At 41.8% G+C, this 16,433-nt stretch overlaps 1 protein-coding gene across 6 annotated transcripts in view; it reads right to left on the bottom strand.

Moving 5' to 3' along the window:
* Positions 1-212: 212 nt before the first annotated feature.
* The window catches only part of CPAP (centrosome assembly and centriole elongation protein), a 59,908-nt gene continuing 43,687 nt past the window's right edge, over positions 213-16,433 (bottom strand). For all 6 annotated transcript variants that reach the window (XM_082435085.1, XM_082435089.1, XM_082435086.1 and 3 more), the window contains 8 exons: positions 14,418-14,660; positions 11,165-11,249; positions 4,591-4,652; positions 4,209-4,328; positions 2,433-2,573; positions 2,269-2,353; positions 2,064-2,184; positions 213-583 (listed from right to left, as the gene is read on the bottom strand). In XM_082435085.1, coding sequence (XP_082291211.1) covers positions 388-583; positions 2,064-2,184; positions 2,269-2,353; positions 2,433-2,573; positions 4,209-4,328; positions 4,591-4,652; positions 11,165-11,249; positions 14,418-14,660 — 1,053 coding nt within the window. In that variant the 3' untranslated portion in view covers positions 213-387. The remainder of the gene's footprint in view (positions 584-2,063; positions 2,185-2,268; positions 2,354-2,432; positions 2,574-4,208; positions 4,329-4,590; positions 4,653-11,164; positions 11,250-14,417; positions 14,661-16,433) is intronic.

The raw sequence follows: 16,433 nt of genomic DNA, 5'->3' as shown, positions 1-16,433 counted from the left end.
CTCCTTCAGTAAACTTTTTGAGCAAGACCTTCATAGGACTGGTAGGTGGTGGGAAAATCTGTGATACTGTGTTTCTTGTACTTCTTGGCTCTCATAACCATCTCCAACCAATGAAAGCATCCACTTGTTAAAAGTCTATACTGGTTAGAACCGTAGAAAGACAAGGTAGGTGAACTAAAAATGAAAGCTGTCCCTGTGCATTTCAAACATTATAAAAAAAGGCATCAAGTTTTATTTTATATTCCAAACAATCTTTTCCATTTATATATACACACACACACACACACACAGTATATATAAATTAAACCACAGAATCCACAAGAAATGTACATTTTTTAAAGAAGAAAATCAAGTTAGTGTTATTTCATGATGAGCTATACACAAGGATCATGACAGTTTTGTGTCCATTAGAACATTACCATCCTTGTCTTTAACTCTTACTCGACCAGATGAATATTTGGTTTCTTGAAGACCGTTTGTATACACAGTTTTAACAGTGCCATCGGGATACTCCCGTCTCTTGAACTGGGCCGTATGTAGTTCTCTTTGGCCATTATTAAACTCTATGATTTTGTTGCCATCTCTGTAAATTTAAAGTAGAATTTAATTTCTTTAAAAATATGAAGTATACAGCAGGAGAACTCTGGCAGTTATTCCTTCTCCTAGAGCATCCCTGGTCCTTATATAGGTATAATTGGGACTCAACTTCTCAGCACAGAATGGTTTTTTCTGTTTTGGTTATTTCTCAAATTTTATATGAACACAATGGCTCTGTGCCACATACAAGTGTTAGAGAGCCAGTGCCCTATCAAGTGTGGCCCTAGGGTGTCAGCATCACCCGAGGGCTCATTAGAAACGCAAATTATTTGGCTGGGGCCCAGCAACCTGCTCTTGAACAGTCCCTCCAGGTGATTCTGGTGCACCCTGAAGTTTGAGAACCACTGCTGTAAGTGAAAAATGGCAAAATAATCCGGAATGAATGAGAATAAAAGTTTTCATCACAAGAAAAATGTGTAAGTATGTGTAATGATGGACGTTAACTAGACTTCTGTGATCATCTTGCTATCAAATCTTTGTTGTACACCTGAAACTAATGTTATATGTCAGTTATACCTCAATTAAAACATGATAATCCTGAATGAATTAATACATGGGATGTGCTTGAGTGTAGACTTGCCATGAGTTAATACTTGAAGATGGATAGACGGATGTGGGGACCTTTTCATATTATTTTCTTTCTACTACAGAAAATTTCAATCATACAAGTCAATTTTTTGAAAAGTTTCTGAAATCAAAGTATACTGTACACAGAAGAAATAAAGTTTGAGGAAAATCTTTAGTTGAGCACCAGGTAAAGTTTCAGACCACATTAAGGGAAAAACACAATCATGACCATGAGAAGTTCCTACATTACTGCCAAGTTTATGTCATAGAATTCAAGTTAATGGGTACTTAAACTGTTACACTCCAGGAGAGGAGGGTGAAACTAAAAACAGGACTCTCGATTTGACAAAACTCCACCAGGGTTTCAATTAAAATGGTGCTTATAAGATGCTCTTCACTGTGGATTGAAGAAGTTGACTTTAACTTCAAGAAATTTAACATTCAGAAGGATAAAGAAAGAAATTGTTGACTTTAAGGAATTGGCTTAGGGTGGCCAGAGGAGTAAAGTGCTTAGGCTGGGACAGAGAGACCCAGATAATCAAAATACAGAGTCCGGTTATTCTTAAAAATTGACAGGGCAGCTTTCCTTCTTTGTGTCTCACTCACTGTTTTCAAATTTCACGGCACTGATTTCTAAACAAATACTTGCCATTCTCGTTTCATGAAGTGCTGTTCAGACACCCTTTAGGTCTGTAGGCTAATGACTAACTAGACGTTACAATCCATTTATCTCAAACTCATCCTAAACTCCAGAATGCTGAAAACATGTCTCACCTGCTCTCAAATTCTGAACTCAGTGAAATGTTGAATGACTTACACAAATGTTTTAAGATTTTTACAATTCAACTGGTAATAAAAGTTGAAAACTAGAAAATCTAGAAACAAAACGGGTAACGTACCGTTGCCCTCTGACAATTGTACCATCTGGGAAAATGCTTTCTTCTTGACCATCAGCAAACAAGTTTTTGATAGTCTGATCAGGAAACGTGATTTCTTTTCTTCCATCTGGGAAATGTTTTTCTGTAGAAAAAGGGGTTACCATAAATATTTTATTTCTAAAGGAAAGGAGGAATTTAATGCTGAAAGGGCGCAGCAGGTTTTCACCTATCTGTCCGCTGGAGAAATGTAAGACTTCCAGTCCTTCTGGGTACGTGGTGTGGGTGGTGTGTGTGGCTGCGTAGTAGTAGATCTGCAGAGAGACAGAGTCAGCACCACCGCCTCTTCTGAGGTGTTTACGCTACGGACAAAACACGCCTGTGGAAACCTACCACTCTCCCATCCGGCGTGACCTGCTTGACATCACCGTTGAAGAAAGTGACAGTGACCGTCTTTCCATCTGCACTCGCTTCTTTTCGAGTTCCATTTGGAAACAATATAACATGGCACCCATTCTTATAAACCTTTTCTATCTACAAAAAAAAAAAACCAGGACTATCAATATGTAAAATTTCCTGAGACCACACGACAAAAATATCCCTAATTCTTTTAATTGCCTACTTTGAAATTTTTCATAATAAAAATTAAAACATTTCTCGGAGAGAAAAGTTAATAAGCTCATAACAATCAACTTCACCTATCTACACATCACTGTTCTTAGGTCACATATTCCCCCAAAACAACTTGTTAGTAGTTTTTTTGTCAAGCAAACTGCAGACATCACTTCTCCTGTAAACATTTCAACAGATATCTCCAACAGAAGGATTTTTAACATAACCAAACCGTTATCATCCCTAATAAACTGTAATTCATTCCTTTATCACATCATAACCATACCATATTGTTTTCCATAAATTCACACAAAGAAGGCCTTTTACAGTTTACTTGAATCAGGATCAAAACAAGATCCACACACACTTGATGTGTCTCTACCCTCAATTTCTAATGGTCCCTTCCTTTACCCCCTTTTTTTAATGCCAACTGTTGAAGGAACTGGGTCACTGAATATGTAACATTTCCCACACTCTGGATTTGGCTGATTGCTTTTCCATTATGGTGTCATTAAACATGTTCCCATATCACTGTTTTTCCTTAAAAAACCCAGTAGTAAGCTCTCGAGGCTTGATTATATTCCAGCTGAATTACCCTGACGAGTACTTTTTAGGTGCAGCAGTGGGCTTTGTATGGCAGCACGTCCAGAAATCCAGTAAGTACGTGCTGCCTCATGACCTCAGCACTGACTGGGTGGCATCACGAGATCCGTCAACCTTTCGTCTAAGGTTTCAGGAGCCACTGATGACTGCCTAGACCCTTCATGTCATTGGAAACTGTAAACTGTTGATTCTCTAATTTTCTCATTCCTCTTCCATTCATTAGCTGCGATTCTTCTAAGAAAGAAAACCTTCCCTCATCAACAATTTATCCTAAAGTAGAGTTTGTACAGGAAGAGTCTAACAACTTCCTTCTGACTGTTGGTCTTTGTCCTTCACTCATTCCTCAAAATTTGCAGTGAACTTTGGCCTTCTGATTTCTATTAAAGTGGATCAGATTAGAGTACTTGGAAAAGTACATGTTTCATAAACCCAAGGAAAAATTCCCTCATCACCTCCTCAGTAACCCTGTTTATGTTCCTCCTCTTGTCATTCACTCTTTAGCTGGAACACCCACCCAGGCCGTTTTCCCACTCAAAACCTTTCCTAAGCACAAGAATAAAATTGTCAGGCTGGGGGTGGAGAGCAGCTGACCCAGGAAATATTTACGGAAGCCTGCAGGAAGGGTAGGGCCAAGAACTGAGGATTTTAAAAGTACCAAGGATTACCAAGGCTTCTTAGCCATGTCTGGAGGAAGAACAAGAAGTTTAAGCAACTGGACTGTATTCCTCTTCTTGTTGCATCATCTCTAAATTAGAAATGGCAATTAAATGCATGCTGTCTATTGAGTATTTTCATAGGGTCCCAAGGTTCAAACCGAGTCATGTGCCAAGGTACTAAGGTTTTCAGCCCCATCAAGTCTTGAAGATCAATTATTTCAGAATCTAAGTGTTTCAACTCTATTTTAACCCATGTTCATTTTTTATAGTATTCATTGGTTTAAAAAAAAAGTTTAACCTTTCCATCAGGATGGCTGATTTCTCCCTGAATTTCTTCTTTTTCTTCTTTTTCATCCTCTTCTTTACATTCAGGATCTGGAGAGTTCACTGGTTCAGGTGGCTCCCTGGGTGAGGCTATCTGTAAGGACAAGAGGCTCTTGGTTTGTCCTACATTACATGTAATAAAAATCTCAAGCAGCTAAAACTTACACTTAGTCCAAAAGCCAGATTCCACTATTATAGGACTCTAGTATGACTAGTATTTGGTGCTGTATAGAAAACATTTACAATGTTAAGTAAAAAGCTTCCTTTATAAATAGTTTAGAAACTTAAGCCAGTTAACCAGTCAACTTTAAGCCTGAATAATATGCTTTAATATATAAAAACATAAAGAGATTTACTTGTCCCTTATCCGAATTTCCTAAATCACGAGACACAGACTTGGATCTTCGAGATGGATTGCCTGTTAGAAAATAATTACCAGAGTTAGTTTTATTATTTAATTGAAAGTTTTAAGTTTACTCAATACTATGATCAAACATCTCCTTAGTTCACTCTTCTTTTGTGAACTGCTGTCCTTTACCCATTATTTAAGGAAGTCTTAGTACTTTTCGTTACTAATTCCTAATTCCTAGGAGTTCTTCACTGTATAAATTCAAATACTTATTCAAATACTTAAGTCCTGATGACCAAGAAAGACGACAGTATCTGTTCTCTGAAAGTGTACAATCTGGAGAAAGGTGCTCAATCTAATAGATGGACCCAAAGGTATTTTGGAGACAATCACCAGGACTTTACTTAGAGGGTAGGAATGGGGTACAGATAATAGAAGCATCCAGGAATACACATAGAATTTGGCTTGAAAAAAAATAACTGGGTATTTAATTATAATCTAGACCTAATGGCTGTGGTCTAAACTTTTTAGATCATGACCAACACACACATCATGTACTGTACACGTTCATACATTATAAAATAAGCATGCGTGTGCATACAGACACCAACAACAAAATGATAACTAAAAATACATTGAAGTTCTAATATTTTCTTCTCATATGCCAATGGATATTATAAACAGTCCCAAATTTGAAGGGTTTCAAGCTCAAGTGCCAGGATCTGACTTAAATGTTAAACACTAGAATGGATGCTGGATGCTCCAGGGAGAATAGACTAGAGGAGAAGAACAGAGGCAGAGTCCAGTCAGGAGGCTGGTGGGCATCCGTAGAGACGGCAGTGTTGTACTGTGTCAAATCACTGACCTGTGGGTCCCAAAAGGCCGAGTGCTAGCAATGTCATATGGTTCAACCTACTTAATTCAGAAAATATCAACATCAGGATTAATTTAGGGATTGATGGGAGTGGGGGGTAAGGATACAAGAAAAAAGGAATCAAGGAGTGCACACAGATTATGGCTAAATGAACACCTTCCTCCACCTCACAGGCACGAAGAACCACAGTGCAGTCTGAGCTCCGTGTTACATCATCTCTAAATCTTACAACCAGCCTCCACAGAAAAGACTAATAGCCTCATTTTATAGGTGAGGAAATCAAAGCTGAGAGGCTAAATAACTTGCCAAGGTTGTCAACTAATAAAAGTCAAGTCAGAACCAGTATTCAAGCTCATCAAGCTTAATTCTCTCAGCTGTTTGTGAACATCATGAACAAGCCTCTGAGCACATTCTTACTGGGAGGAACAGAGGGGAATGGGTGTCCACCACTGTGAGCACCTTATAAAATTACATGTAACAATTATTTAATAAACAATGCTGGAACAGCTAGATACTTTAGGAGTACACGTTTATGACCTCAGGATAGGTAAAGACTTACGGCAAGAAGCACTACCCATAAAGGAAAAAGGTGAAATTCAACTACATTAAAGAAAGAAATTTGGGAACTTTTAAAGGTGAAGTCAGCATCATGGTGGCTAAATCATTCCTCTTTCCTCTCCCTTAGCCAGACTCATCAAGTCAAAAAGGGAGAGGATGCAAATCAAAATTAGAAATGAAAAAGGAGAAATCACAACTGACACCACAGAAATACACCACAGAAATACAAACAGCTATATGCCGATAAAATGGACAACCACAAAGAAATGGACCAATTCTTGGAAAGATACAATTTTCCAAAACCAAACCAGGAAGAATTAGAAAATATAAACAGACCTATCACGAGCAATGAAATTGAAACTATAATTAAAAATCTTCCAACCAACAAAAGCCCAGGACCAGATGGCTTCACAGGCAAATTCTATCAAACACTTACAGAAGACCTAACACCCATCCTTCTCAAGCTCTTCCAAAAAATTGCAGAGGGAGGAACACTCCCAAATTCATTCTGTGAAGCCACCATCACCCTGATACCAAAACCGGAAAAAGATATCACAAAAAAAGAAAATTACAGACCAATATCACTGATGAATACAGACGCAAAAATCCTGAACAAAAACTGGCAAACAGAATGCAACAACACATTAAAAGGATCATACACCATGATCAAGTGGGATTTATCCCAGGGATGCAAGGATTCTTCAGTATATGCAAATCAATCAATGTGATACACCATATTAACAAATTGAAGAATAAAAACCATATGATCATCTCAATAGATGCAGAAAAAGCTTTTGACAAAATTCAACACCCATTTATGATAAAAAACTCTCCAGAAAATGGGCAAAGAGGGAACCTACCTCAACATAATAAAGGCCATATATGACAAACCCACAGCGAGCATCATACTCAGTGGTGAAACACTGAAAGCATTTCCACTAAGATCAGGAACAAGACAAGGATGTCCACTCTCACCACTCTTATTCAACATAGTTTTGGAAGTCCTAGCCACGGCAATCAGAGAAGAAAAAGAAATAAAAAGAATACAAATTGGAAAAGAGGAAGTAAAACTGTCACTTTTTGCAGATGACATGATACTATACATGGAAAATCCTAAAGATGCCACCAGAAAACTACTAGAGCTACTCAATGAATTTGGTAAGGTTGCAGGATACAAAAGTAATGCACAGAAATCTCTGGCATTCCTATACACTAACAACAAAAAATCAGAGAAATTAAGGAAACAATCCCATTTACCATCGCAACAAAAAGAATAAAATACCTAGGAATAAACCTACCTAAGGAGAAAAAGACTTGTACTCAGAAAACTATAAAATACTGATGAAAGAAATCAAAGATGACATAAACAGATGGAGAAATATACCATGTTCTTGGAGTGGAAGAATCAATATTGTGAAAATGACTATACTACCCAAAGCAATCTACAGATTCAATGCAATCCTTATCAAACTACCAATGGCATTCTTCACAGAATTAAAACAAAAAATTTTACAATTTGTATGGACACAAAAGACCCCGAATAGCCAAAGTGATCTTGAGAAAGAAAAACGGAGATGGAGGAATCAGGCTCCCAGACTTCACACTATACCACAAAGCTACAGTAATCAAGACAGTATGGTACTGGCACAAAAACAGAAATAAAGGTCAATGGAACAGGATAGAAAGCCTAGAGATAAGCCCACACACATATGGTCACCTTATCTTTGATAAAGGAGGCAAGGATATACAATGGAGAAAAAACAGCCTCTTCAATAAGTGGTGCTGGGAAAACTGGACAGCTACATGTAAAAGAATGAAATTAGAACACTCCCTAACACCATACACAAAAATAAACTCAAAATGGATTAAAAACCTAGATGTAAGGCCAGACACTATAAAACTCTTAGAGGAAAGCATAGGCAGAACACTCTATGACATAAATCACAGCAAGATCCTTTTTGACCCACCTCCTAGAGAAACAAATAAAAACAAAAATAAACAAATGGGACCTAATGAAACTTAAATGCTTTTGCACAGCAAAGGAAACCATAAACAAGACCAAAAGACAACCCTCAGAATGGGAGAAAATACTTGCAAATGAAGCAACTGACAAAGGATTAAACGCCAAAATTTACAAGCAGCTCATGCAGCTCAATATCAAAAAAAACAAACCACCCAATCCAAAAACAGGCAAAAGACCTAAACAGACATTTCTCCAAAGAAGATATACAGATTGCCAACAAACACATGAAAGAATGCTCAGCATCATTAATCATTAGAGAAATGCAAATCAAAACTACCATGAGGTATCACCTCACACCAGTCAAAATGGCCACCATGAAAAAATCTACAAACAATAAATGCTGGAGAGGGTGTGGAGAAAGGGGAACCCTCTGGCACTGTTGATGGGAATGTAAATTGATACAGCCACTATGGAGAACAATATGGAGGTTCCTTAAAATACTAAAAATAGAACTACCATACGACCCAGCAATCCCACTGCTGGTCATATACCCTGAGAAAACCATAATTCAAAAAGAGTCATGTACCACAATGTTCACTGCAGCTCTATTTACAATAGCCAGGACATGGAAGCAACCTAAGTGTCCATCGACAGATGAATGGATAAAGAAGATGTGGCACATATATACAGTGGAATATTACTCAGCCATAAAAAGAAACGAAATTGAGTTATTTGTAGTGAGGTGGATGGACCTAGAGACTGTCATACAGAGTGAAGTAAGTCAGAAAGAGAAAAACAAATACCATATGCTAATGCATATATATGGAATCTAAAAAAAAAATAAAACGGTACCAATGAACCTAGTTGTAGGGCAGGAATAAAGAGGTAGACATAGAAAATGGGCTTGAGGACATGGGGTGGGAGGGCGAAGCTGGGGCGAAGTGAGAGTAGCATCGACATGTATACATTACTGAATGTAAAACAGTTGGCTGGTGAGACACAGCAGCATAGCAGAAGGAGATGGGCTCGATGCTTTGCGACGACCTAGAGGGGTGGCGGGATAGGGAGGATGGGTGGGAGGCTGAAGAGGAAGGGGATACTGGTACATATGTATGCATATGGCTGAATCACTTTGTTGTACAACAGAAACAGCATTGTGAAGCAATTATACTGCAATAAAGATGTATTAAAAAAAATAGGTAGTGAAAGAAGACAATGGAATACATACAGTACAACTCTATTCAGAAAGCTCAAAAACAAGTAAAACATTTTTTTAGAGCTGTACCTATGAAAGCAGAAACTACAAGGGAAAGCAATGTAATATAATCATGGAGGGGTCAGTTCTGGGATGCTGCTAATCTATTTATCTAGGCAGTGGTTACCCAAGTATTTCCTTTATAACTGCCAAACTGCATATGTTATATCCACTTTTATAAATTTAATTCACAGAAATAATTTCTAAAAATGCCAGGTAGATCTTAAAGACCCAGTTGTGAAAACAAAAGTTCATGGGAGAAAATAGCATATTTGTGACCTGACGATTGAGAAGGATATCTCAGTCACGAAAAGCAAAAAACATTTTTTAAAAAAATTGATTAACTTCGATATTAAAAGGAAAAACATGTATATAAAAAACACAAACCAGGGACTTCCCTGGTGGCACAGTGGTTAAGAATCCACCTGCCAATGCACGGGATACAGGTTCGAGCCCTGGTCCGGGAAGATCCCACATGCCGCGGAGAAACTAAGCCTGTGCGCCACTACTACTGAGCCCGTGTGCCACAACTACTGAAGCCCACGCGCCACAACTACTGAAGCCCGCGCGCCTAGAGCCCATGCTCCGCAACAAGAGAAGCCACCACAATGAGAAGCCCGCGCACCGCAACGAAGAGTAGCCTCCGCTCACCACAACTAGAGAAAGCCCGTGAGCAGCAACGAAGACCCAACACAGCCAAAAATAAATAAATTTATTTATTTATTTATTTTTTTTTTTAATTAGAGATATTGGCCTTTAATTTTCTTTTCTTTTTTTTTTTTTTTACATACTGTACAATGACATTTTAAAGAACTAAAGCAAAAGCAAAACTAAACAATAGATGGTGTAAGCATACACACACGAGATAAAAATGTTTTTTTAAAAAAAGCATATGGGAATTCTCTGTACTTTCTATTCAGTTTTGCTATGAACCTAAAACTGCTCTAAAAAATACAGTCTATAGAAAAAAAATAAAAGCATGGAAATGATAAACACAGGATGGTCATTTCCTCCGGAAGAGGCAAGGGGTTAGGATGGGGACACTCACACAGGAATATGCAAATTATTGGTGACATTCTAAGTCCACAAACCAAAAAGCTACATACAGATTGGCAGAAGATATTGGCAGTGCTTACAAATGACAAAGGATTAGTATGCAGAATAACTAACTTCAATACGGAAAAACATATACACACATACACAAACACACAGAGTTTTAAACGGGCAAAAGAAATGAACAGGCAATTCACAAAAGAGGAAACCCAAATGTCCACTAAATATGAAAAGATGCTCACATTACCTCATGAGTCATCAGGGAAATGCATATTACACTGACCCACCATTTCACACCCATCTGACTAGCCAAAATTATATAAAGTCTGAGCAGATCAAGTGTTGGCAGGCACAAAGAGCATGTTCTGCTGACAGTATAAAAAGAAACTGGTAACCGCTTTGCAAAGGGAAAGCCTCCTAAAGTGGCACAAACCTCATGTGACCCCATAGCCTACTCCTGCCATGTGCCCGAGAGAAACTCACACGACCGAGACTTGTTCTGCAGCCCTTTTCATTCTCTGACAAACTGGGGGAAAACCTGAATGCCCACCAACAAGAAAATATACGGTGGCAAATACACATGGGATCTGTACAGCTAGAGTTTATATGTATTAATGAGGGTAGGTCTTAAAATACTGAGAAAGCAGCAAACTGCAGAGGGATGGACTATGAAACAACCCTATATTGATTTATGGACACAATGTAGTAAAAGAATGAAAAATAAGAAAGGGAGTGCTGTCAGGGTGCACATTAGCTGGGAGTAGGACACACAGGGGCTTCAATTAGATCTACAATGTTTTATTTCTTAAGTTGGGTGTAAATTCTCCACTCTTTAAATTCCTGAAATATTTTATAAAAAGATCATGCAACTATCTTACCTTGTGTTGGCAAATAGTTTTTTTTGTACTTTTCTACCTGGGTTCCTGAAGAAACTTGACTCTTTTGAAATCGAACTGATGACTTCTATAGTATGAGAAAATTTTGAATATAAAATTAGTAATAGTTTACACATTAGTACAAGGAATGAAACTAACAGAACTCAGCTTGCAATGGGAATGTTTTAAGTGTGTTCATTTATGCTGTTTTCGTTTATTGCTACAGGCCAGAGTGAACAAGCTGCTACTAGGAATGAACTACACACACACGCACATGCCGCCTCTGGAAATACATGCATTCCTCAAGTGAAGGCATAACAGACAATGTAAAACAGAACAGTTTTTTGTGACTGTTACCAGAGCGGCCAGAGGAGAGGAGAGGAACTCATGGTCAGACAGCAGAAGACTGCTCACACTGTCCCTTCCGCAGCCCCAAGGTTTAGAGGTCAAGGTGGATGTCCTCCTTGCTCCCCACCACCACCTCCAACCAGATCGCCTTCTCTCCTCCCTACCCAGCCCTGCCCCAGCAAGTCTCGTGTCCGTGTACCCCACTTGCCAGGAGAAGCCACCCCAATACCTTAGCTGCCATCTCTAGACCTGTTCTCTCCCACCCTGGCCATGCGCTCCAATGGACAAAGTCTAGAACTAGTCATTATCAATATCTGCAATTATTAAGAACTGCAAAAATATCAATTTCAAAGCATTCGAATCCAGAATGTGGGACATCGTACAAAATAATTAAAAATTATCCAAAAAGCCAGTGCCATTTAATAAAGTGCCAAAGTATTTAGGAGTGAGTTGCCACAATTTCTGCAATTACCTTCAAATGGTTCAGCAAAATACCTATACAGCAATATGGCAAAATGTGAACAATGGTTGGATCTAGGTGAGGATTCAGGTGTTCATCATACTATTCTTTCAACTTTATTTGGGGCAGCTTTCATAATAAAATGTTTTGGGGGGGTAGAATTCCATCTTCTGACTACCATGTCCCGTCCTTCCAGCGCATCCCTCTGAGACCCTCACTCCAACAATGCTTACAGCCTACAGGGTCCCAAAATTCACTGATCCACATGTTTTCTGTGTCCCCCAAAACCTATGCCCTCCTTGAGCAGCCTGAATTCATGGTTCACTGCAGGCACTCCTGCTGTATTTACATACTGTCAACTTCCAGCCCCTCTCACTCTGTGGGATTCACCTGGATGACCACACTTCTGCTAAAATATCAACAGTACTCTCCACCACCCTACACCCAAAAAGCTGAAAAAGAAAAAATAACGCAAACAATTCCCACTTGAAACATATAATCGCTAACCTGCGTGGGCCCCTAGTGCAGCCCAGGAGTCAGACCACACTTCACCCTTTGCTCTCCACTCTCGTGGACCCCGATCCACCGCCTCCAGCCTCCCAGAGTGCCCTCTGTCCTCACTCTCAGCAGATGCCCGAGCCCCCGTTCCCTGAGGGAAGCTAGAGGGTTAGGGGGGACGTCCCACCAGCGGACCCCACACGTCCAGCCCCAGGTCCACAGCTGAGGCCCCGTCACCAGGCACGGGCGTTGAGCTCCCGGCCGGGCAGGCGCCTCCACTCCCCCTAAACCCGGTCTCCTCTCCTTCGTGCTCGCAGCTTCGGCAACCCGCCCACTCTCTCCTGCATCCGTATTTTCCTACTGAATCAATCCTACCAATACATAAGCACGTGTTGATTTTCCCATCTTAAAAAAAAACAAAAACTACTTCCCCTACAGCTACTGCCCCATTTCTTTACTGTTACTGCAAAACTTCTCCACAAAGCTTTATACTCTGCCTGAAACCTCTCGCTCTCTTACCCGGTCAGGCTTTTACCCGGCATATCCGACGACCCATCTTCAGTCCCCCGCTTACTCGGCAGCAGCCTCTGGGGCACCGGCCTCTCTGCTGCTTTATTTGGCCCTCAGGACACCACACTGGCCTCCTTTACTTCAGACTCGGGTTCATTCTCCTCCCCGCCATCTTCTCACAACCTGGCCAGGACCCGGGACCCTTCCCCGTCCACGCCTTCAGCCCGAGTGATCTCTCCAACACGTTCCGAGGGCCCCAAACTTCTCGCTCCGACCTGAGCTTCTCTGGATACACGCACAGCCCCACCTGATGTCCACCTGATGTCTAGTAGGCATTTCAAGCTCACCTGATCAAACCTGAGCTCCTAACCAAAACCCACACCCCCAGGAAAAGCGTGCTCTCTTCTTGTGGGGACTCAGGGTAAAGGGCCAAAAAAACCACACTCAACTTGGAAGCCGTTCCCGCCCCCTCTCCTGCTGTCACACCCCATCCCCAGTTCATCACTAAACCCCGTCCACCTGCAGCAATCCCCCAGCTGGTGTCCTGATGGCGCCCAAACGCCCACTTCAGGCCACTCGTACGTCTACAGCAGGGAGGGTGGGCTCACCAAAACAGAGGAGGAGGCCACCCCTTCCATCCAAGCCCTGCAAGGGCTCCCCGTCTCTCTCAGAGGGAAAGGGCGATGCTCACAGGTAGTTACTAAGGCCTAATGAAAGCGGCACCCACCACCCTCGAGCCCGTCTCTGATCCCATCCCCTGCTCTGCTCCTCCCGGCCTCGGGGGCTCCAGGCCCACGTCTCAGCCTGGCTCACTGCGCCCTCTTCGGGCCATTATTCCAACGTCGCTTTCTCAGGAGGGCCTCCCCAGCCGTCCTGTATAAACTGCAACACCCTCCCCCCCACAGTGATCCCACCTCCTCGCTTTCCCTCCCTAGCTCTCGCCACTACGTCCCACACCATATGCTTCACTCATCTTTCTCCCACGGCTGGAATCCAAGCTCCAAGAGAACAAGCAAGTTTGTCTGTTTTATTCATTGCTTGATCTCCAGTGCCTCAAAGCCGTGACTGGCACATCACAGTTGTGAATACAGACGAATAAAAAAACAAATACTTGATTTAAAAGGATCATATGCAAAAAAAAAAAAATCTCTGCAAAAATTTTACTTACCCTGTTTTAACTGAGATTACCTGCCTATTGTGTTATAATTCCTTTATAAGAATTATAAAAATGAATTTGAAAACTATCTGTATAGCGATGCACAAAAGTATTTAATTGTGGTAAAATACGCATAACACAAAATCACCATCTTAACCATGTTAAGATGTACCAACAGCTTCTCATTCTCCCCTCCCCCAGCCCTGGCACCCCCCCCTTCTACTTTGCTTCTACGAATCGGACTGCTCAAATACTTAGCCTCTCCCCAACGTGACGAAACCTACCGTGGACCTGTCTCTTCTCGAGGCCGTCACACACTGACCCATCCTGGTGCTGCTCTCAGTGGCTTCGGCTTTCTTCCAGGCATCTAGTCGGAATCGTTCCATCACTTTTATTTCCTCCCGGAGGTCTGTGTTCTCTTTGACCAACATTTCTATCTGGCTTCTAAGACGGCCATGTGTACTGGACCATTTTGCTTCCTTTCTTTTCAAATCTTCCTGTAAATCTGCTATCTGCTGCTTCAAAGCCTCTCGGGGCGGGGGGGAAAAAAGCATTACTAGAACTGAAACAATGCAAGAGAAGAGACAAGACACATCAGCAAAACAGAATTGCCAGCCTATCACAGACAGCAGAAAAGGGAAGCCTTAGCTAATCACATGTCAGTAACACTGGGTTTCTCAGGAAAAGGAATGGGGTTCAGGCTACAGTCTCACCTCATGCCATCCAGAAGTCAGGAGAAAGAGGAGGCAGACACCACTTAGGAGCCAGCACATTACACGGCCATGAGGTAACAAAGGTCTAAGCTCAGACAGCAAGTGAAACAGAAAGAGATGAATGGGGTCATCTGGTGAAGAAAACAGTAACAGGAATCCGTGACCAACTGAAGCAAGAGCAGAAGCAAAAGGAACACAAGATTCCAAGTCCGAACACCCAGCCCTGAAACTGGGTCTCTCTGGAATCCATGAGAAGAACCGGGTCTAAGAAAATGAGTTGTTTCAGACGGACCGCATGACATAAGTGCAGAAACTCCTGGAAACGCCTGGAAGCTATTTGCAACTGTATGAACAGAAGTCAGTCACCTGCACCCACCTGGGTACAAGTTATGGCGAGTGACTGAGAGTGGAGGAAAGTTTAGACAGAAGCAAGAAAGCGTCTCCAGCAGCTGGGAGCCCCCTCGGGCCGAGCCTGCCTCACGAACACGCGTGTGCCTGGATACCACCCACCCTCTCGGAAGACTCACGACAGTCAGCAGAGCGGCGCGGGCAGCAGAGGGAGAAACTAGGGCTCAAAGGGCTCCTGCTCAGGGTGTAACACCACAGAGGTGGCTGTGCACCCGGCTGAGCTCTGTGCCTTGCAAGCGCTTGGAGCAAGGTCATTACCTTCCTGAGCGCCTGCCTTCCTATTTATACATTGTGGGTGCAACCGAGAGACGAGCGATGTCTAACTGGCAACCACTGCCATCGTGCAGGAAAATAAACTCGTTACTACTAAAACGGTAACGCGTTAAGTCTAAATGAGCTAAGAGTTCAAAGCCAGATAAGTCAGAGGTAGACAAATGCTATATGGCATCACTTATATGTAGAATCTTAGGGGGGAAAAAGCTAACTTCAAAGAACAGAACGGTGGTTTCCAGGGGCTGGGGGGAGAGGGAAATGGGGAGATACAGGTCAAAGGATACAAACTCTGAGTTACAGGAAGAATAAGTTCTGAGGAGCCAATGTACAGCATGGTGACTAGTTAATAACACTGTGTTGTACAGCTGAAAACCGCTGAGAGCAGATCTTTAAGTGTTCTCACCACACGCACACACGCACACACACGCACACACAGAGTCAACTTGATTGTGGTCATTATTCCACAGTGCATACGTATATCAAATCATCACACTGCATACTTTAATACATAGTTATGTATTTCAATTATTCCTCAATAAAGTTAAAAATGCAAAAGCAATATTTATAACATATCTACTATCTATCAGGTACTGTTAAAGTCCTTGAATACAAAGAACGAAACATGGATCGCAGGGGACTTCTGTTAGAAGGTGGCAGGGGCCTGGGAGAGAAGCAGAGCAGGCGGGAGGGGTCAAGGCTGCTGGGCAGGAGGCGCGTGCAGAAGGCCAGCCGTGGTCCCAACTACGGGAGCCTCGGCGAACGGCGTGCTGAGAGAGGCAGAGGACACGCTGCGTGCTGGCTGCCCGGGGACGCACGTTCCCAGAAGCACCAGCGACGCACGTTCCCAGAAGCACCGGCGGACACACCACGAAGAAAGGTGCCAGCCCAGCCGCACAACAGCAAGAG

Source organism: Balaenoptera physalus, assembly GCF_965194825.1.
Source record: "Balaenoptera physalus genome assembly, chromosome: 18".
Lineage (NCBI taxonomy): Eukaryota > Metazoa > Chordata > Mammalia > Artiodactyla > Balaenopteridae > Balaenoptera > Balaenoptera physalus.
The sequence above is the reverse complement of the archived record's forward strand: the minus strand, read 5'-3'. Positions and strand labels throughout refer to the sequence as shown.